The sequence below is a fragment of the Lathamus discolor genome, chromosome 2 (assembly GCF_037157495.1).
Source record: "Lathamus discolor isolate bLatDis1 chromosome 2, bLatDis1.hap1, whole genome shotgun sequence".
NCBI classification, from domain to species: Eukaryota; Metazoa; Chordata; class Aves; order Psittaciformes; family Psittacidae; genus Lathamus; species Lathamus discolor.
The window spans coordinates 91,413,405-91,429,913 of record NC_088885.1 but is presented as its reverse complement, the minus strand read 5'-3'; the positions used below and the strand labels follow the sequence as shown (position 1 = coordinate 91,429,913).

Sequence of the window (16,509 nt, the reverse complement as noted above, 5' to 3'; positions counted from 1 at the left end):
TTAGTAACCACTGGCCTGGAAGCTTAGTGCTTAAATTCTAGCCTTACACAGGACCTGATAAAAAACCCTTCAGTTCTTAATCCGACTATAGTAAAACATATGAATTTTTATGTACTTTGTAATTATTTTAATCTATTTTTAATGTATTTATTATATGAGAGAACATGCAATATTAAACACAGGTAAAAAGAAAATCAACAGTAATCTTACACCTTCAAAGGTTCCAGCGTAATCTCAATAATGAAGAGGTTTTATAGCAGTTAAATAGAAAGTGAATTGAACGCAACACAGAATATTGTTCCTGAATTTGATACATAGGTTGTGTTGTTTTGTTGGGTTTTTTTTTTTCAATGAAAAGGAAACACAAAGGCTTTTATCTGTCTGGAATTCAGTAATAAAATGAAGAAAGCAGAGATTAGAATAAGAAATAACAGATCACAGGAACTAACTGAAGGAAGATAACAAAGGTTATATTGGAACTTTACATAACCAGAAGTATTTGTATTGGGATTAATGCCATTTAAAAGATTCATTAATGCCTAAATCCCACGAAATTAAGAGAGGGTTAATGAAATGTTAGTATAAGTAAATTGGTTAAGCATCAAAAAAAGACATGGAGAGGATAAAAGGATTGGAGCAATTCTTACGTCTGGGTAGCTGTGTTCTCTGCTCTTGAGCAGGAAGGAAAACAGTCTGTATATGTATACACAGAGAAAGAAAAAGGAGTAAAAGTATGCTTCCTTAAGAGAAATCCCTCATGAGGACTCTGCCTGCATTGAAAACTTTGACATTTCCTCGCCTAAACAAGCTGAAACCATCTGATCCTTCTTTGTATTCTCTGTGGGGTTAAAAATTACAACTGTGACATGCTGCCTGCTGTTTTCTCTATAATTATGAAAAAATCCCATTAAAAACATCATAAAGCTGTCCATAAGCCAGATCATAATTATAAGAGTGGCATTGTGGGATTCCTCTCTTCCTTGATCTTCATAACTGCTTTGCTCCTTTGACTGCAAGATGCTTTTTCGTTTTGTGTGTATTTGAAGAACTACCTCCTCCTAAAAATAGCTTTAAATGTAGCAAAAACCTCAGACTAAAGGAATCAACTATAGGATAATAAAAGAGTCAACAGAACAAAATTTCTGAAGAAGTCAAACACCAAGTAGATTACAAGTGCAGAAATGATGAAGAGAATTACCTCACAAAGAGGAAGCAGTACGTGAAACAAGGTATAAAACTGAGACTTTAAAACTAGTCGCCTCGGCTTTAATAGCAGCTACAGACAGAAGTATATAAAGCTGGTGGTGCCTTTCAGAAAGAGTACATCAGTGAGGTAAGGTGGATTTTTAAAGTCAAGAGGATCTTTACTATCATGTAAGCAGAAGCAAGGGCAGTATGATACTGTACTGAAGTACAGGAACACCAGTGATGGCACCAGGAGAGGTCAGTCCCCCTTGGGCATCTTTCCTGGACAATATCTACCATAAAGAAACTAATAAAGAAAAAAACCCCAAAGCAACCCCAGGCCCCAACCATGTGGCCATAAACATAATAAGCCGGCAGCTTTATTTATAACCTCCACCAACAAACTCAGGATCTTTAAATGAATATAATGAATAATAATAATAATATTCCATACTACTCTGGCCTATTAAGTACAACCATAAACACAAGCTTATTTTGATTTGCTAGTAGTATATTGATCTTTTTTGTGCTTTTAAAAGAAACTACTTTAAATTTTAGTCATCCTAAGATTTGTTTAGGACTAGACATTAATTTTAAAGGATTTTATACTAAGAAATTTCTACAGCACAAGAGAATACTTTGGAAAACATTTGATTTTACTGCAAAATTACTACTACTAGAAAATGAAAAAAGTAACCTCATTTTTTTAAGCAGAAACACTCGTACTAGCACTCAGACCTGTTAAATTCATTGTATTTGGTTTGCAGGAAAAAAAATTAAATTATCTGAACCAGAAAATTATGCACAATGCAAGCTTATGTGAGCATGTGATCTTTTCACCAGTGCTTGCTTTCTTTTTCCCTTTGGATAAAGTATAGAGTTAGTTTGCTGAGTTTTGTTTTGTGCTGGGTTGTCAGTGTTGGGAGAGGAGCCATATCGTAACACATTTCTGCACAGCATTTAGCAAAATACCAATTCTGCTCCCAGCTGCTGCCTCTGGATGACTGCAACAGAAGTAACAAGAGTACGCTGATTGTTTGTCCTGCAGCTTCTCCGGGACAAGTCTCCTTTGTCATATATTCTCTACAGGGAAGACCATTATACAATGGAAAATACTAGCATTATTTCTACCAGTTATGCTAATAAAGTAAACAAACCTTGTTAACCAAGGTCATGGCATAAACCAGTAGTTCAGTATCAACCCCATCCTTCTCCTCCAGGATCTCCATGATGTTGGACCACGGCTTGGCTCCTATAAGAAAAGCAGAAACCATTGGTGATGGTGATCGAAATGGAAAGCTATAGCATCAACATTTATCCAAGATGTAGCACAAATTGGAATGTTCCCAGTTCAAGTGGAAAGATCCAGCTCCCTCTACAGTCTCCCAGGCTTCACAGAGAGCAAAGTCGATGAAGCGAAAGCTACACTGCATCCTAATGCAGGGATCTAAAATATGCCAGGTGGTACCTAGAGGTACCAATTTCTCTGCTTTGATGATGAAGGAAGCTTTGTTAGACCAGTTTGATTAATCCTGAACTTTTAAAAATCAGATTGGAGCAATTTTACCCTACCTGTCATAGGTTTACATAGGCTTAGATAAATCTTAAACAAAAACCTATAAGCTATGCTTTCAGCGTGCTTGTTTCTCATATTCCTACTGCTGCTACTGAGTTACATTGCATTAGGATCAATCCTTTTAACAAAACAACGTGGCAGAGAATGACAGTTTTCACAAATTACGGCTTGTGTGTCTTGGTTAAAATAAATGATCAAATGAGGAGAAAAGATTTTTGCTGTGGTTCTTACTCAAATTATTTCAATACGTATTCCCTCCACACAACTTTCAGAACATTTCTGTAATTTTTCCACTAAGGTAAAAATTTGTGCTTCTGGTTATGACGTAGTTGCTTCCTCCTGCATGTTGATTTGCATTTGCTTAGCTATCTGATGCCTAAACCAAGTGGCTTAGTGAGTTATTGTGCTGAAAACATCAGAGAGGCAACACCAGCAAGACTCAAGATAACCTCTTGCGTGGAAGGTGCCTTGTAAAACTGTCCTACTTTATCTGACTAAAAGGCAGATAGCTGCATTTACTGAAGGAACAACAACAACAAAAAACCCAACAAAAAACCCCCCCACAAAAAACCCAAACAAAACCACAAACAAAACCAACAGAAAATTGTTTTATCCAGGAAACTGAAGTAAATGATGGACTATAATTCAGTGTTTTGTTTGGCGCAAAGCTAAAGATGAGGAAGATGAAGCAGAAGACTAACCCTAACCTCGAGATACTCAGCTCAACTATACAAGCATCATTGTGAAAGTCTTTGAATTTCAGAGGGAAACATGGAGAATATTACAATAGCCCACATCCCCTAATCACTATAGGGATGACCATAGTTTGAGTATAATCAGGAAGTAAAATGCAAAAGTTTCCTCACAACCACCTGTTACTGGCTATCAGTGATCCTGAGGTTAGAAATCTATTACTCTCACAGTGGCAATGACCACTGTTTATTCATGCTGATATTTTGTTATATACATATATATGTGTGCTACACAGACATCAAATCTCTGCCTGCCCAAGGGTCTTCATTTCCAATGCAATTGCCACACACTGTGTGGAAAAACCTGTCTGTTACTGAATGCACAGACAGCTATATTTCTCCTGTTTTCGCTCCTGCTCTTTTTGAGACAGTCTCCGATCGTTACTACTGAATAATAAATCAGAGCTTCCTTATCTTGTGCAAAATCAAAGAAAGTGGGTGTTCACTCTTGGCTCTGCAGATGTATTTATATGCATTGCTAATTAAATACTAATTCAAATACATGGCTGTAATGAATATACAGTCGATACTTCTTTACCAGATTCTTTACATTACCAGACGTTTTGTGCGGTACATGTTCAAAGGACATGTGGAACAAATTCACTTTGCTCACAAATGATATATGATCAGAAGGAATGATATCCTCACTACAAAAATGTCTTCCTGTGGTTTCCAGTGAAAAATGAAAATGGAAGAAAAGAATAAAAAGAAATTAAATGGGGGGGGGGGGGTGTCGGAACTGTGCCAGTCCGACTTATAATGATGCCATTTGGAAACAAACGAGTTGACAACAACATAAAAATCATTTAATCCACTGCATTATTCAGTGAGAGTCCTTCTATGCAAACGTGCCTTTATTTTGCAGGCAGATTTTATTCTTATTGGATCAATCCTGTTTTGTTTTTAAAAGACAACATCTTAGTGTTTGATTTTTCTTTTTCCTGAATATCTTGATACTTCTCCATTATCATAAAAGAGGATTTTCAGGATCACTTTGAAGTTTTCCTGCAAGGATGACATATCATTTTTTTCTATTCATGCGGCTTCTCCATTTCAGAACACATTTTTCAAAAACCCTGTAATAGCTCATCCATCTTTCAAAGGCTTTAACTAAGGTGCTGCTGCTAAATCTAGGCAATTTCCAAAATCTACCCCTGAATTTTAAATTCTTCATCCATCCCTAACCAAAATCAAGAGGAAGCAGTGCTATCAAGTGACTTTGACAGAGCTACTCCAATTTGTACCAGATTAAACCTTTATTTTCATATCCTGTTTTCCTCATTATGATCTCAGGCTGAACAGTGAAGAAGTGAACACAGAAATAACTGTAAGGCCATCTACCCATGCAGGGACAAGGCAGCTCTGGTGCAGAAGCTGCACCATGAACTTACTGCATTACTATACTTAGGTTTAATATTCCTTGCCAATATATAATGAGAGCCTATAGTTTCCAACCTATGATCCAGACAGCATGGAATATAGGCAGATGTAGAGCAGGTGTCTGCTCTCATCTACTCCAATGCCTTGATTTACAAATATGTTGCTCCTGGAAAGTCACCATTTAAAGAGACCACAGGCTGATGTGATGAGTGATGAGGCTGGAGTCTACACATAAAAAAATATTTTTCAAGGCAATATTTTTGTAATGGTAGGCAAACAGTGGAAAACTCCCTCTCCTTTCAAGCTGCATAGAAAACTCTGTGAAAGACACATTGGAAAACCATACAGTAAAAAACTTGTTGACTTTCCTAAACACATTGGCTGCTGTAGTAAAACAACGATGTTCATAACAAGAGATATGAAAAAATATGATGCTCAATTTCTTTTTTCCTTTAAAAGGCTAAATGTATGGTGGAGAATGCTAAAAGCTCTCCAGCTTTTAATGGGGAGGAACCTTAGAGGAAACTATTATGCAGAGCTAATTCTACAGCTCCCATTTTCAGTGTATTGGTCAGACTATTACAAATCTTGAAGTAATCTAAACTCAAATCTTAGTTTGGCAAAGTCTATGTTTAAAACATAAATCCATTTAGCATTTGTATATTACAGAGTTCACTTTTTAAAGTAGTAAGTATAACCATTTACACTTGCTAATTCTCCAAAAGGTTTACTTTCCTGCCTGTCTGCTTCACCTCATTGTGATGTAGAAGAATGACAATGTAAAGGAATGGTGAGGTAGAATCCCAGTGATTCTTCTGGGAGCACAGGGGGATGTTCCCACAAAGTTATGATTTCCATGCAGAACTCAGGGCAAAATTGATGGGAGTGATGAAACAGGCTCGCTGAAGTAAAGCAGCAGAGGTCGAGTTTTGTATGTGTTCTCCTGCCTTCTAATGGGTAAAACGAGAACTGCTCGACTGCCTTTCACAGGCAACAGCTCATTATCATGGCTACTCTCACAGGAAGCCGGGAACCTCAGCCCTGACGCTACTTGCAGCACTCTGAGTAGTCATGCATGGTGCACAAACACAAGAGAACTATGGGGTTGCAACAATTAATCCTATACTAAATTAATATAGTCTAATTAAGAATGCTGCCCACTGTTCAAAGTCTCAGTCTTTTTTCAGTTTCCCCTTTAAATGTTTTTATGTATTTAATTTAATGCTGTCATTCATGTTTTACACAAAGTCTTGCCATCACAACTACTCAGTATGTGCACAGTATGCATAAAGCATGAAAAGCTTTGCATCAGGCCAGACTCATACATAAGAACTGCCACCAACTTGGACTGCCTGCCTCTAGCAGCCATCGGATGTAGAGGTAGTAATACTTTTGGAAAGACCTCAACATTTTGAGCTCCAGGCCATTTAAATATGAGTGAACTACACATCATACCTACAAGCATGAGCATTCATTTAGTGGATATTAACTATGTGTGAAATGGTAGGAAAAGTGGAGAACTGATGATGCAGCCCATTTATAAACAATATAACAAGTCAGGTAGCAGAAACTCAATTCACTAACAGTATGAGACAGTGTCCAGGTCTGCCACAGGGCTTTAATCTGTCCTAAAAAATGCTTGTGATAAAGGAGACCCAGAGAACAGAGCGCAATGCTATCTCTACTTCCCAGAGCCTGCACAGTCCCAGTATGCTTAAAGTGAAATGAGATCAAGTTCTCCTGGGGCTCTGAAATAAGAAACGGTGAGGGGAAGGGGAATCTAGACGGAAATATAAGTAGCAGCTACTTCTTGTACGATGAGGGCCATGAAGTTACTCATTTACAGTCTGCTTGTATCGAGAGTAAAGCCTGTACATCCGTGGATCTCTCTTTGCATATGGATGTATTCTCACGCAGAAACCACAGATGGGATTGCTTTGAAACCAGGCTGAGTTAATATGGGGTTCTTTATGTTAATCATGTGTGGTACACATGTTGAGGAATTATGTCATATCTCATCACCTTGTATGTACATGAAACGTTGGACTTTTTTCAAAGCAGTGCTAAACTTAATTATATACCTGCAAGATTCATGAGAACATTTCAAGAAAAGGCACATTGCTTTTTCTTCCTCTGTATTTCTGTTCCATTAAATCAGTCATTAAAAGCAGGTACTCCTCAGTTATAAGCCACTAATTTCAAAATATAGCACAATAGAGCATTCTCCTGCAGAAACTGGCTGCTCATGGCTTGGATGGGTGTACCCTTCACTGGGTGAAAAACTGGCTGGATGGCCAGACCCAGACAGCTGTGGTGAATGGAGTTAAATCCAGTTGGCAGCCTGTCATAAGTGGTGTTCCCCAGGGCTCAGTACTGGGGCCAGTTCTGTTCAGTATCTTTATCAGTGATCTACATGAAAGGATGGAGTGCATGCTTAGTAAGTTTGCAGATGACACCAAGTTGTCCGTTAAGTGCTGATGTGTTGAAGGTAGAAAGATCTGTAGAGGGATCTGGACACACTGGATTGATGGGCCAAGGCCAATGGTATGAGGTTCAACAAATGTAAGTGCTGGGTCCTGCACTTGGGCCACAACAACCCCATGTAATGCTACATGCTTGGGGAAGAGTGGCTGGAAAGCTGCTTGGTGGAAAAGGACCTGGAGGTGCTTAACGATGGAGTTGAACATGAGCCATCTTGTGCCCAGGCAGCCAAGAAGGCCAACAGCATCTTGGCCTGTATCAGCAATAGTATGGCCAGCAGGGCCAGGGCAGTGATCATCCATCCTCCTGTACTCAGCACTGGTGGGGCTGCACCTCAAATCCTGTGTTCAGCTCTGGGCCCCTCACTACAGGAGAGACATTAAGGTGCTGGACCGAGTCCAGAGAAGGGCATCGAAGCTGGTGAAGGGTCTCCAGCACAAGTCTGATGAGAAACAGCTGAGGGAACTGGGTTTGTTCAGCCTGAAGAAAAGGCGGCTGTGGGGAGACCTTATTGCTCTCTACAACTGCCTGACAGGAGGTTGCAGTGAGGTGGGTGTTGGTCTCTTCTCTCAAACAACAAGCAACAGGACAAGAAGAAATGGTCTCAAGATTCACTAGGGGAGGCTTAGATTGGATATTAAGAAGAATTTCATCACGTAAAGCGTCGTCAGCGTTGCAGCTGGCGGCCCAGTGAAGTACTCATCATCCTTGGAGGTATTTTAAAAGTGTAGACGTGGCAATTAAGGGATGTGGTTTAGTGGCGGCCTTGACAGTGCTAGGTTAATGGTTGCACTCAATGATATTAAAAGTCTTTTCAGCCCTAAACAATTCTATGATTCCGTTACATTATGACATAAAAAAAGAACTAAATACAAAACAATGTAAAAAATAATCTTGTTTGTAGCTAAGTGCAACTGCTTTAAAAATAACAATAACAATAATAAACGACAACTGGATATTTGGGGCTAAGTTATTTGCAAGAGTTCATGGGACAATGTGCCAACCCACAGGTATGAAAATCATATAAATCCTCTCCTCATGCTCCTAACACGTATCCATCTAACTACATGCATCACTTTTGCCACATTTTATGTTGCTACTTAAGTTGTTTTATTTCTTTGAGGCATGTAAATGTTTGCCTAAGGCTATTCTAGATACAGAAGGGAACAGACAGCGCATGGTAGTGTGTTTAGGGTCTTCTTTTCTTTGTTTTTTTCCTCAATGATGTTTACTAGCATGTGAACAGATGGCAATCTGAACATGTTGAGAATACCAGTGAGTTCAGGGAGCTGAGGAAATACTAAGAATGACTGTAAAAATACACCATAGTGCTCACAATTACATTAATATTGTGATTACATTTATGCTTATGGCATTGTAAGGTTTATTGGTTTTAATTCACAACAGAAAACCAACATGAAGACTCCACTGTTTGAAGTGCTATACTGTTTTTTAATTGCCCCTGCCTGCTCCCCTTCCAGAACAGACAATTTAGAGTTTTTCTTTTCAATGTACTCATTCTGATAGCTGAAAGCAAAATCTGGCTACTTTCTTCAGTTTCTGGCACCACCTTTCTCCCCATCCTCCAGCATTTTTTGTTTCACTTTTACCATATCAAGTCACTCAAACAAGTTCAGCACGGAGGCAGTTGCTCCGCAGAGGGGATCTTGCTTTCAACCTCCATGTGTTTGAGACCACAACAATGGCTCTCCCAACCTCAAAAACTCTCCTTGAGGCAAAGGAATGTTTTCCATCAAGACAGAATGCCCCAGGAGCTTAGCAATGGCTTTGTGGGAAGAACAAGAAAGAACCATTTTTGTTCTATTTATTTGTAAAAAATACAGTATACATATTCAAGTATTTTTCATGAGCCTGAAGGGTAACAGATTTCATAGTATAATATCTGCTCAAGGGCTTTATTTTAATGTAACAACAGATGGTTTTGCTTTTACTATAAAGCCTGTACTATTACTGACCTCGTCTTTCTCTTCAAAGGGATTACACTGATTAGATATCATTTTCTCTTCTAAATCAGACTGCTGCTTCTCAGAAGGAAGTGGAAAGACGGCCTGGCCTGAAGGAGCCTCTGAGGTTGGAAGATGCAATGAGGCTTATTTCATATGTGGGTGCAGGGAAAGGGCAATGAATGTAGTGCCCAGAAAGGCAGTCAAGTTTCTCAGCTTTTTGCTCTTCACATTCCCACTGTAACTCATTCCTCAAAGCAATCTTAAATTGCATGAATACTTAAAACAGGCTTTTTTAATAAATAAAATGAAGGGCATGTCACACAAAGCAGGCATCATGACAGCAATTCTAGAACCACTGAAATCAGTGACGAAATGCCACCCTGATCTCAGTGGTGCTGGGATTTTGCACCCCTAAAGTAAGGCTACTTACCTCTCTTTTCATCAACGTTAGATACTGCCTGGATTAAAAGTGGTGCATTGGATTCGGTATACTCCACAAACACCAACAGCAGCTTCAGTGCTGTCTTTACCACCAGGCGGAACTGGAAGAAAAAAGTGAGACTTGTCATTCAGCAAGCCACAACATTTCCAGATGTGCTAAATGACATTGGGCAAGACGCAAGCGCAGTGATCCAGATCTGGTAATAACATGTGAATGGAAGAGATTAAACTGTGCCAGAACCAAAAAAAAAGGGAAGGTAGCCAGCTGGCTGAAAATTTCATTCACGGGATAGTGCTCTCCTAGGGAAGTCTCAGTAGCCAATGAATCCAAATAAAAGCTTAACACTGCCACATACAATAAAAGGTTGAATATCCCACCTATGCATACCCCCAACATTGCTGTCCAAAGCTTGATGCACAGTGAGCCTACTGTGCTAAGAACACATGTATTTTTTTGCTTCTCAACACATTTATTTCCCCCTTTCACTGCGAGCTTTTAATCCTGTCAACCTGCTGTATGATAGAATTATGTTTGCCTCATGCTTTCTTCTTTTTGTATATTACTATTTAATGCTTAAATTATTAAATAGATCTATTTTTACTATTAAACACAACTTGGGAGAAAGTGTGTTTAATCTCTGACTATCCCACCCTGTCACAAAATATGTGACATCGTGGAATTGAGCATTTCGCCTCCAAGTTTTCAAACAGTTTTTTGTACATCCCCATGAGTGTGAGTTCAGCAAAAATTCAACATTGGTAAAATGCACCTACTGGAAATCAACAGCCAACCTGTCACTCTCATCACACATCTCCCATTTCAAGAAAGGACCATCTATTAGATAATTTTCCAAGTGCTGAGTAAGAATTTTTAGGCAATTGCTTAGCATGCTCAGGTATGTAAAAATCCAAGGAATATTTGGAGTTTTTAATAAAAGGAAATGTGAAAGAGAAAGACTTTGTAATAGGCAGGTCTCTACATACACACCTCAGAGGACTTTTACTGAGAGAACTTATTCTAGGTCAGATCAGCTATATTCTCAACCTAAATCATGGATTTAAAGAAAAATAAGAGGTGATACACCACTGATCCCAGATCAGTGTTGATACACCACTGATTCCAACCTACTGCTATTGAATCAAGCTCCAGAAAAGCAGGTATTTGTAAGCTTACTGTATTTTCTGTTACCTTGTTCTGCGGCATATCTATCCAACAATGTGTAAGATTTTACTGCTACAGTAATGCGGTCATTGCTCCTCTGCTATTGACAGATTTTTAAATTGACTTTAGGATGCAGTCATGTAGACATAAGCCAAGCTCCTGGCTCCTGAAAATCCCTGTCTGTGCCTCATTACATTAAGCTGGTAGTCACTCTGAAACATAACCACCTATGGGGAAGGGGAAAAAAAAACATTACGGTGTATTGCTAAATCGTTTCAGAGATATATATAGTTTCTGTCAGTATTCACTCATACCCATGCCCTCATTTTTTCAAGTCCTCTCAACACAACTCTCCTAAGAGACAAAGAATCACTATTAATCATTTCATAGATGCACACAAAGATGGTGACTGTGTCTGTATTCTAAATAAAGATTGCAAGTATAACAGGCATAGACTCAAGCTATTGCATTCACATTGCCACTCACAGAGATGTTGTAGAGCTCACTTCAAGGTAACAAGCTAAAATGCAATGTGCAGCTATAAACACACACAGAGTGTAGTGTTAAGAGTGACCTAGGTATTTCCCTGTTTTCTTGGGGTTTACTTGCTCATGCTGGTTTGAGCTTGATGCACTGCAATGATACTACCAGCAATGCAAAATCTTCTGTGGTTGAATCCAGACTCTCAGACTTGATGTATCATCAAATCAGCTACTTCTAGGGCTGATGGTCAGGAAATCCCAGTGACAAACCTGACCAGATCCCTTAAGACACTTGCTTAGCCTTGGTTAAAGCTAAACTGCCTTAATCAAGGTTTGACTACTTTGCAGTTGTACTGCTGCAGTGGTGCTTTACAGAAACATGAGGTAGTCAAATTAAAGGAAATTGAAATCTGATGACACACCTACAAACTACTTCTCCACGATTGCACTGGACATCTGTGTATTTGCCTGTCAGGACAATACCACACAGTTTCTGCTCTGCAATGACATTTCCCTTAGCAACCAAATTCAGCTGCTTAATAGAACATACTGAAAGGATTTCCAGCAAGTCTCCACTTGCTTTGTAAAGTAACTTTGTAAAATAGGAGTTACCAGATTACTGTAAACAAGTCTAGCATTGATTTACTTCCCAGCTAACCACTTGTGTATTACCTACTAACCTGGTCAGGATCCTTTCCCTAGAAAGGAAATTTGGATATTACTTTTGATGATTCTTAAAACCTCAAGGCTTAATCACATGGTGACAACGGGATGCATTTACACATACGTACTCCATGGCAAAGTTCCCATACATTTCCACTTGACAGCAATCAGTGGGGGACACATCGGGCTTATGTCTATTTATGCAAATCTCTTTTTATTCCAGAAAGAAGGACCTTCTGCAATACCTCTGCTCTCACTGTTGCCTGCTGGCCATGACAGCTGCTGTAATCGGGCAGATATGTGTAGTCCCCACACATACCTGCTACGCCGCAAATCCTGTGAAGCCTCAGGACAAACCACTGCAGTCGCACCAGACCAAGGCTCCACATTGTGGATTGTTCGGGTGCCACCTGCAGGTGTGAGCCCCCTGTGCTTAACAAGCTAACAGATGACAGCATAAGGAATAAATACCACCCAGAAGCAGTCCTGAAGAAAAGGAATTATTAGAAAAGCTGTTTTGCTTGCCATTTAGCTATAGCAGAAGACACTTAAGTTCAGCTCCTCAAACTGTAAATTTTCAGGGCTTCTCCAACTCCTCAAAATAGCCAATCAGCACTGGTAAGTGGAGGTGTCTGTAGGTGAAATGGAGGTATCTGTAGGTGAAAGTACATACCATGGCAGCTTTCTGCTCATAGTCCTCACAGCTACTAGCTTTGAGACAAACAACATTTAAAACATGCTGTTTCCTGCTCAATAGAAATAGGATTTGAGACTGCTGTGGGCACTCTTAATCTTGCATGGTGCTTTGGACACCTTGCGCAAGTACAAAACCAAAATACTGCAGCCCTAGACTAAGCACCACAATGCTTACACTGGGGACTTAATAGCTACCTGTGTCCCATACAACCTGCGCACACATTCCACAATAGGGCTTTTTAATACTGCTTTAATAGTGATTCTTCACAGAAACAATCACAAAGCAGCTTCACTGCCCCTTGGAAGCTAAGTCTTTAGCCAGCCAAAGCATCTCTAAGACATCTGATAACCTATCGGGTAGCCAGACAGAAGGGCAGTCCAGAGCCTGACATGCTCACTAAAATCAACTCTAGCAATCCATCATGGCACAAAGAAGCCTCTGAAAAGTCTCTTCTAGGGATACTTGCTGGCAAGACCCATGTGAAGCATGTTGCACATTTATGTGGCCTCTAATATGATGTCCTACCCATTAAATGATCTCTTCATGATTGCTGCCTGTAGCATCTCACACGTGCTTAAGTGTTAAGTGTTGGGTATCACAACAGGAAGAGTTATAACCAAACCAAGCCTGTTTCAAGATGTTCAAAATAACAGAGCTATTTAGAAAGTTTCCATTTGTGATTATGATGACTGTCAAAGTGAGAGATCCTTGTATCTTCATGAGTGAACTATAAAATGTGCTTGCAGGGCATGCCTTTTCAATTATTTATATAGTAGACAACTACATTGCAAATAAAATAGTTGAAAATCTCAAAACTGGGAGATTGCTTAACAGGAAAAAAGAACAGCAATTCATCAACTTTCTTGCCTCTTCATGGAAGCAGGAAACCAGTCACTGGTATAATTTCATTTCACATGATGTACCCAGATGGCACAGCAGTGGGAGCATAGAAACAAGTTTCATATTTCATTCATGAGTAGGCGAATTCACTATTCATTTGAATCACTGCTAAAAACTTCAGGAAGGTTTTTATGGCTGTTTTGGGGATTTATCGGGCTCTTATTTAGTATTGAAGATGGTTACAACTGCTTGCTAAATCAGCTTCAACAGCATCACAGTTGTTAAAATCCACAGCAAAATGACACTATTACTTCAAACAGGACTAGATATCATAAGAGCAATAAAAGAGGTAGACATATACTGTGCTAGCTCAAAAAAAGTCCCGGTATCATCACTTTGCAAGCACTGGTTATTGCAATTAATTCCAAATTTCTATCCTAAGTATTACCACTTAGTTAAAAAAGAAGGCTCGTTGAGGAATATACGCACTCACTGGCTTGGTAAAGGGATGTTTGAACAGTTCTGAGATTAAATCAGGATTCTTGAATGTCAAAACATTTACGAAATGTCAAAATTTTTCTTAAGTTAGAAAAGAAAGTCATTGTGCTTTTGTATCACCTGCGAACAAATTTACTGAGAGGAAATTATGTTAGCATCTTCTGGCTAAAGATAAGATGTAGCCAGCAGTGTAAAAGGAGGAAGAATAATTGTAAACCTTTTCCCTCTGACTTGCTTTATGTTATACAGTAGAGTTTGGCAGTCCCTTTCCTTTTTATCTCTTTCTATTTAGACAATCGGAAACGTGTTACAGACCCAGTTAAAGATACCACACAACTAGCTACAAAACCCATGTCTCATAGAAGGGCTTGCCTGAGTTGTTAATCACTTCACAGGAAAGGCTGTAGTCTTTACAAGGAATGTTGTCAGGAAGTTCGTTGATTTAGAGACCAAAGAAATATTTGAGAAGTACTGATTTAAAAATTTAGGATTTTTTTTTTTTTTTTTTTAAGGAAGAATGCAAAAGCCCAATTGAGTAAAAACTTCATATTTCACTGAGGGTGATGTAGTTGCTTTGGATTTATGCTATTCAAATTTAAAGGAGAAATGGGTTGGATTTTCAACTAAAGATTTACCATGGCCAAAACCTCCAAGGTCTAATCCAAGTCCAGACATGGCCTTGTAGGCCATATACTTATCCTGTTGACATGGCACAGCCAGTCAGAGCTGCAGCTAAAGACACATGCAGTTTAACCAGTGTACAGTCCACTGGTGAGAGGTGCACAGAGAGCTCAAACCTGTCTTTCTTGTCTGCTGAAAAGATGCCCCCAACTTTAGATCTAGGGCTGTAGGAAGAGCCCGCTGGCATCCCACTAGCACCAGCAATGCACCTCAGTTTTATATTTTACAAGCAGTTAAAACCACCTTCTGTTCACAAAAGGAGGAAAGATCTTCCTGGAATGGAAGATTTTTTTAATATATATTTTAATATGTATATATATATAACCATTTAAATAAACCACACAACATATATTTAAACACAACATTTACAATAAAAATATAAAAAGAAATATTTTAGATGAAATATAATAATAGTATATTATTATGTATAATGATATATTTTAACATAATAATGTATTATTTTCCTTTGTAGTAAGGAAGGAAGTAAAAGGAAGCACAAATAATGAGCTTGAAAGAATCTTTGAATAACTTAGGTTGGAATGGACCTAATGGCACTTTTCTTCTCATCTTAGGTGAACAAACCCACTTCCCTCTTCCTCATATATGATGTGCTCTCACCTCATGAGGGGGCAAGGTTAAAACTGAAACTAAAACCATAACTTTTCCAAATTATAATTTCTGATTCAACCACAGTTTTGTATCCAGCTTTTTGGTTTCCTGACATATCTGTTGTTGCTAATAGTTCAAAAAGCTCCTTCAGCACGTGGTAAAACTACAAATATATGCACACACACACTTCCATAGAGACAGAGACTAGTACATATGTTAAAAGAATATAGGTACTATACTGCAAGAAAACCTTGTTTTCTTTATATACTTGTTTGCTACCAGCTTACTATTTTACTGTCGGTTTACATAGCATTAGAAGCCACAGATTGTACTTCAGCACTACTGTATATGAACAGTAAGAGCTGTCTGCTCATACGAAAGAAGGTTTGCCTCCAACAACTGCACAACACATTCTTATCTTACTAATGCTCTAACATAAGGTAGTCTGTATTTTGTAGCAGTTCCCAGAACCGCGTCTGTTTCTTTGTTTGCTTTCTTTTCCTGGAAGATAAAAAATGCACCTGGAATATGTCTGCTCTTGTTCTCAGAGAAACATCTAATCTGGAAATCAGACTGAAATCAGAAATCTAATATTGAAACCAGATGATGATGGGGAAGAACAAATTTATAATCTTATGTTGGCATTCCCTTGCAGAGCACAGCTTCAGTAAAAATTAAGGTATTTACAGGCGGTAAGACAGGATGCGTACAAAGTGAAAGGAGGCTCTCAAACAGGTAGTCAGTGTCAGCTATGTGCATGCATGACATACAAAAGCCCTTTGCCAAAGATGCATACATGTAGCCAGCCTTTTAGAAACATAATTACCTGACACATACAACATCCCAGTATTTTCTGATATACATAGGAAAAAAAGGTAACATTGACAGCTAGAACAAATAGCTTTGTAAATGTGTTGTACAGAGCATTTATGTAACCTGAACAAAAATATACCAGAATGGGGGTGTCAAACAAGTAAGGAGAGAGATATTAGGAGGTAAAACATTTAGAAACCTCTACTACTAGATTTGCAAATGCCTTACAGAACACAGAAGCAAACCAAGTTCTTCCTATTCTGTATCCTGCCTGACCAATTT

The 16,509-nt window shown here is 38.8% G+C and overlaps 1 protein-coding gene across 6 annotated transcripts in view; it reads right to left on the bottom strand.

Moving 5' to 3' along the window:
* FHOD3 (formin homology 2 domain containing 3) overlaps positions 1-16,509 on the bottom strand; it is a 379,358-nt gene that overhangs the window by 119,965 nt on the left and 242,884 nt on the right. For all 6 annotated transcript variants that reach the window (XM_065667731.1, XM_065667733.1, XM_065667735.1 and 3 more), the window contains exons 7-8: positions 9,772-9,883; positions 2,343-2,437 (exon numbers count right to left, since the gene is read on the bottom strand). In XM_065667731.1, the coding sequence (XP_065523803.1) occupies positions 2,343-2,437; positions 9,772-9,883 (207 nt within the window). The remainder of the gene's footprint in view (positions 1-2,342; positions 2,438-9,771; positions 9,884-16,509) is intronic.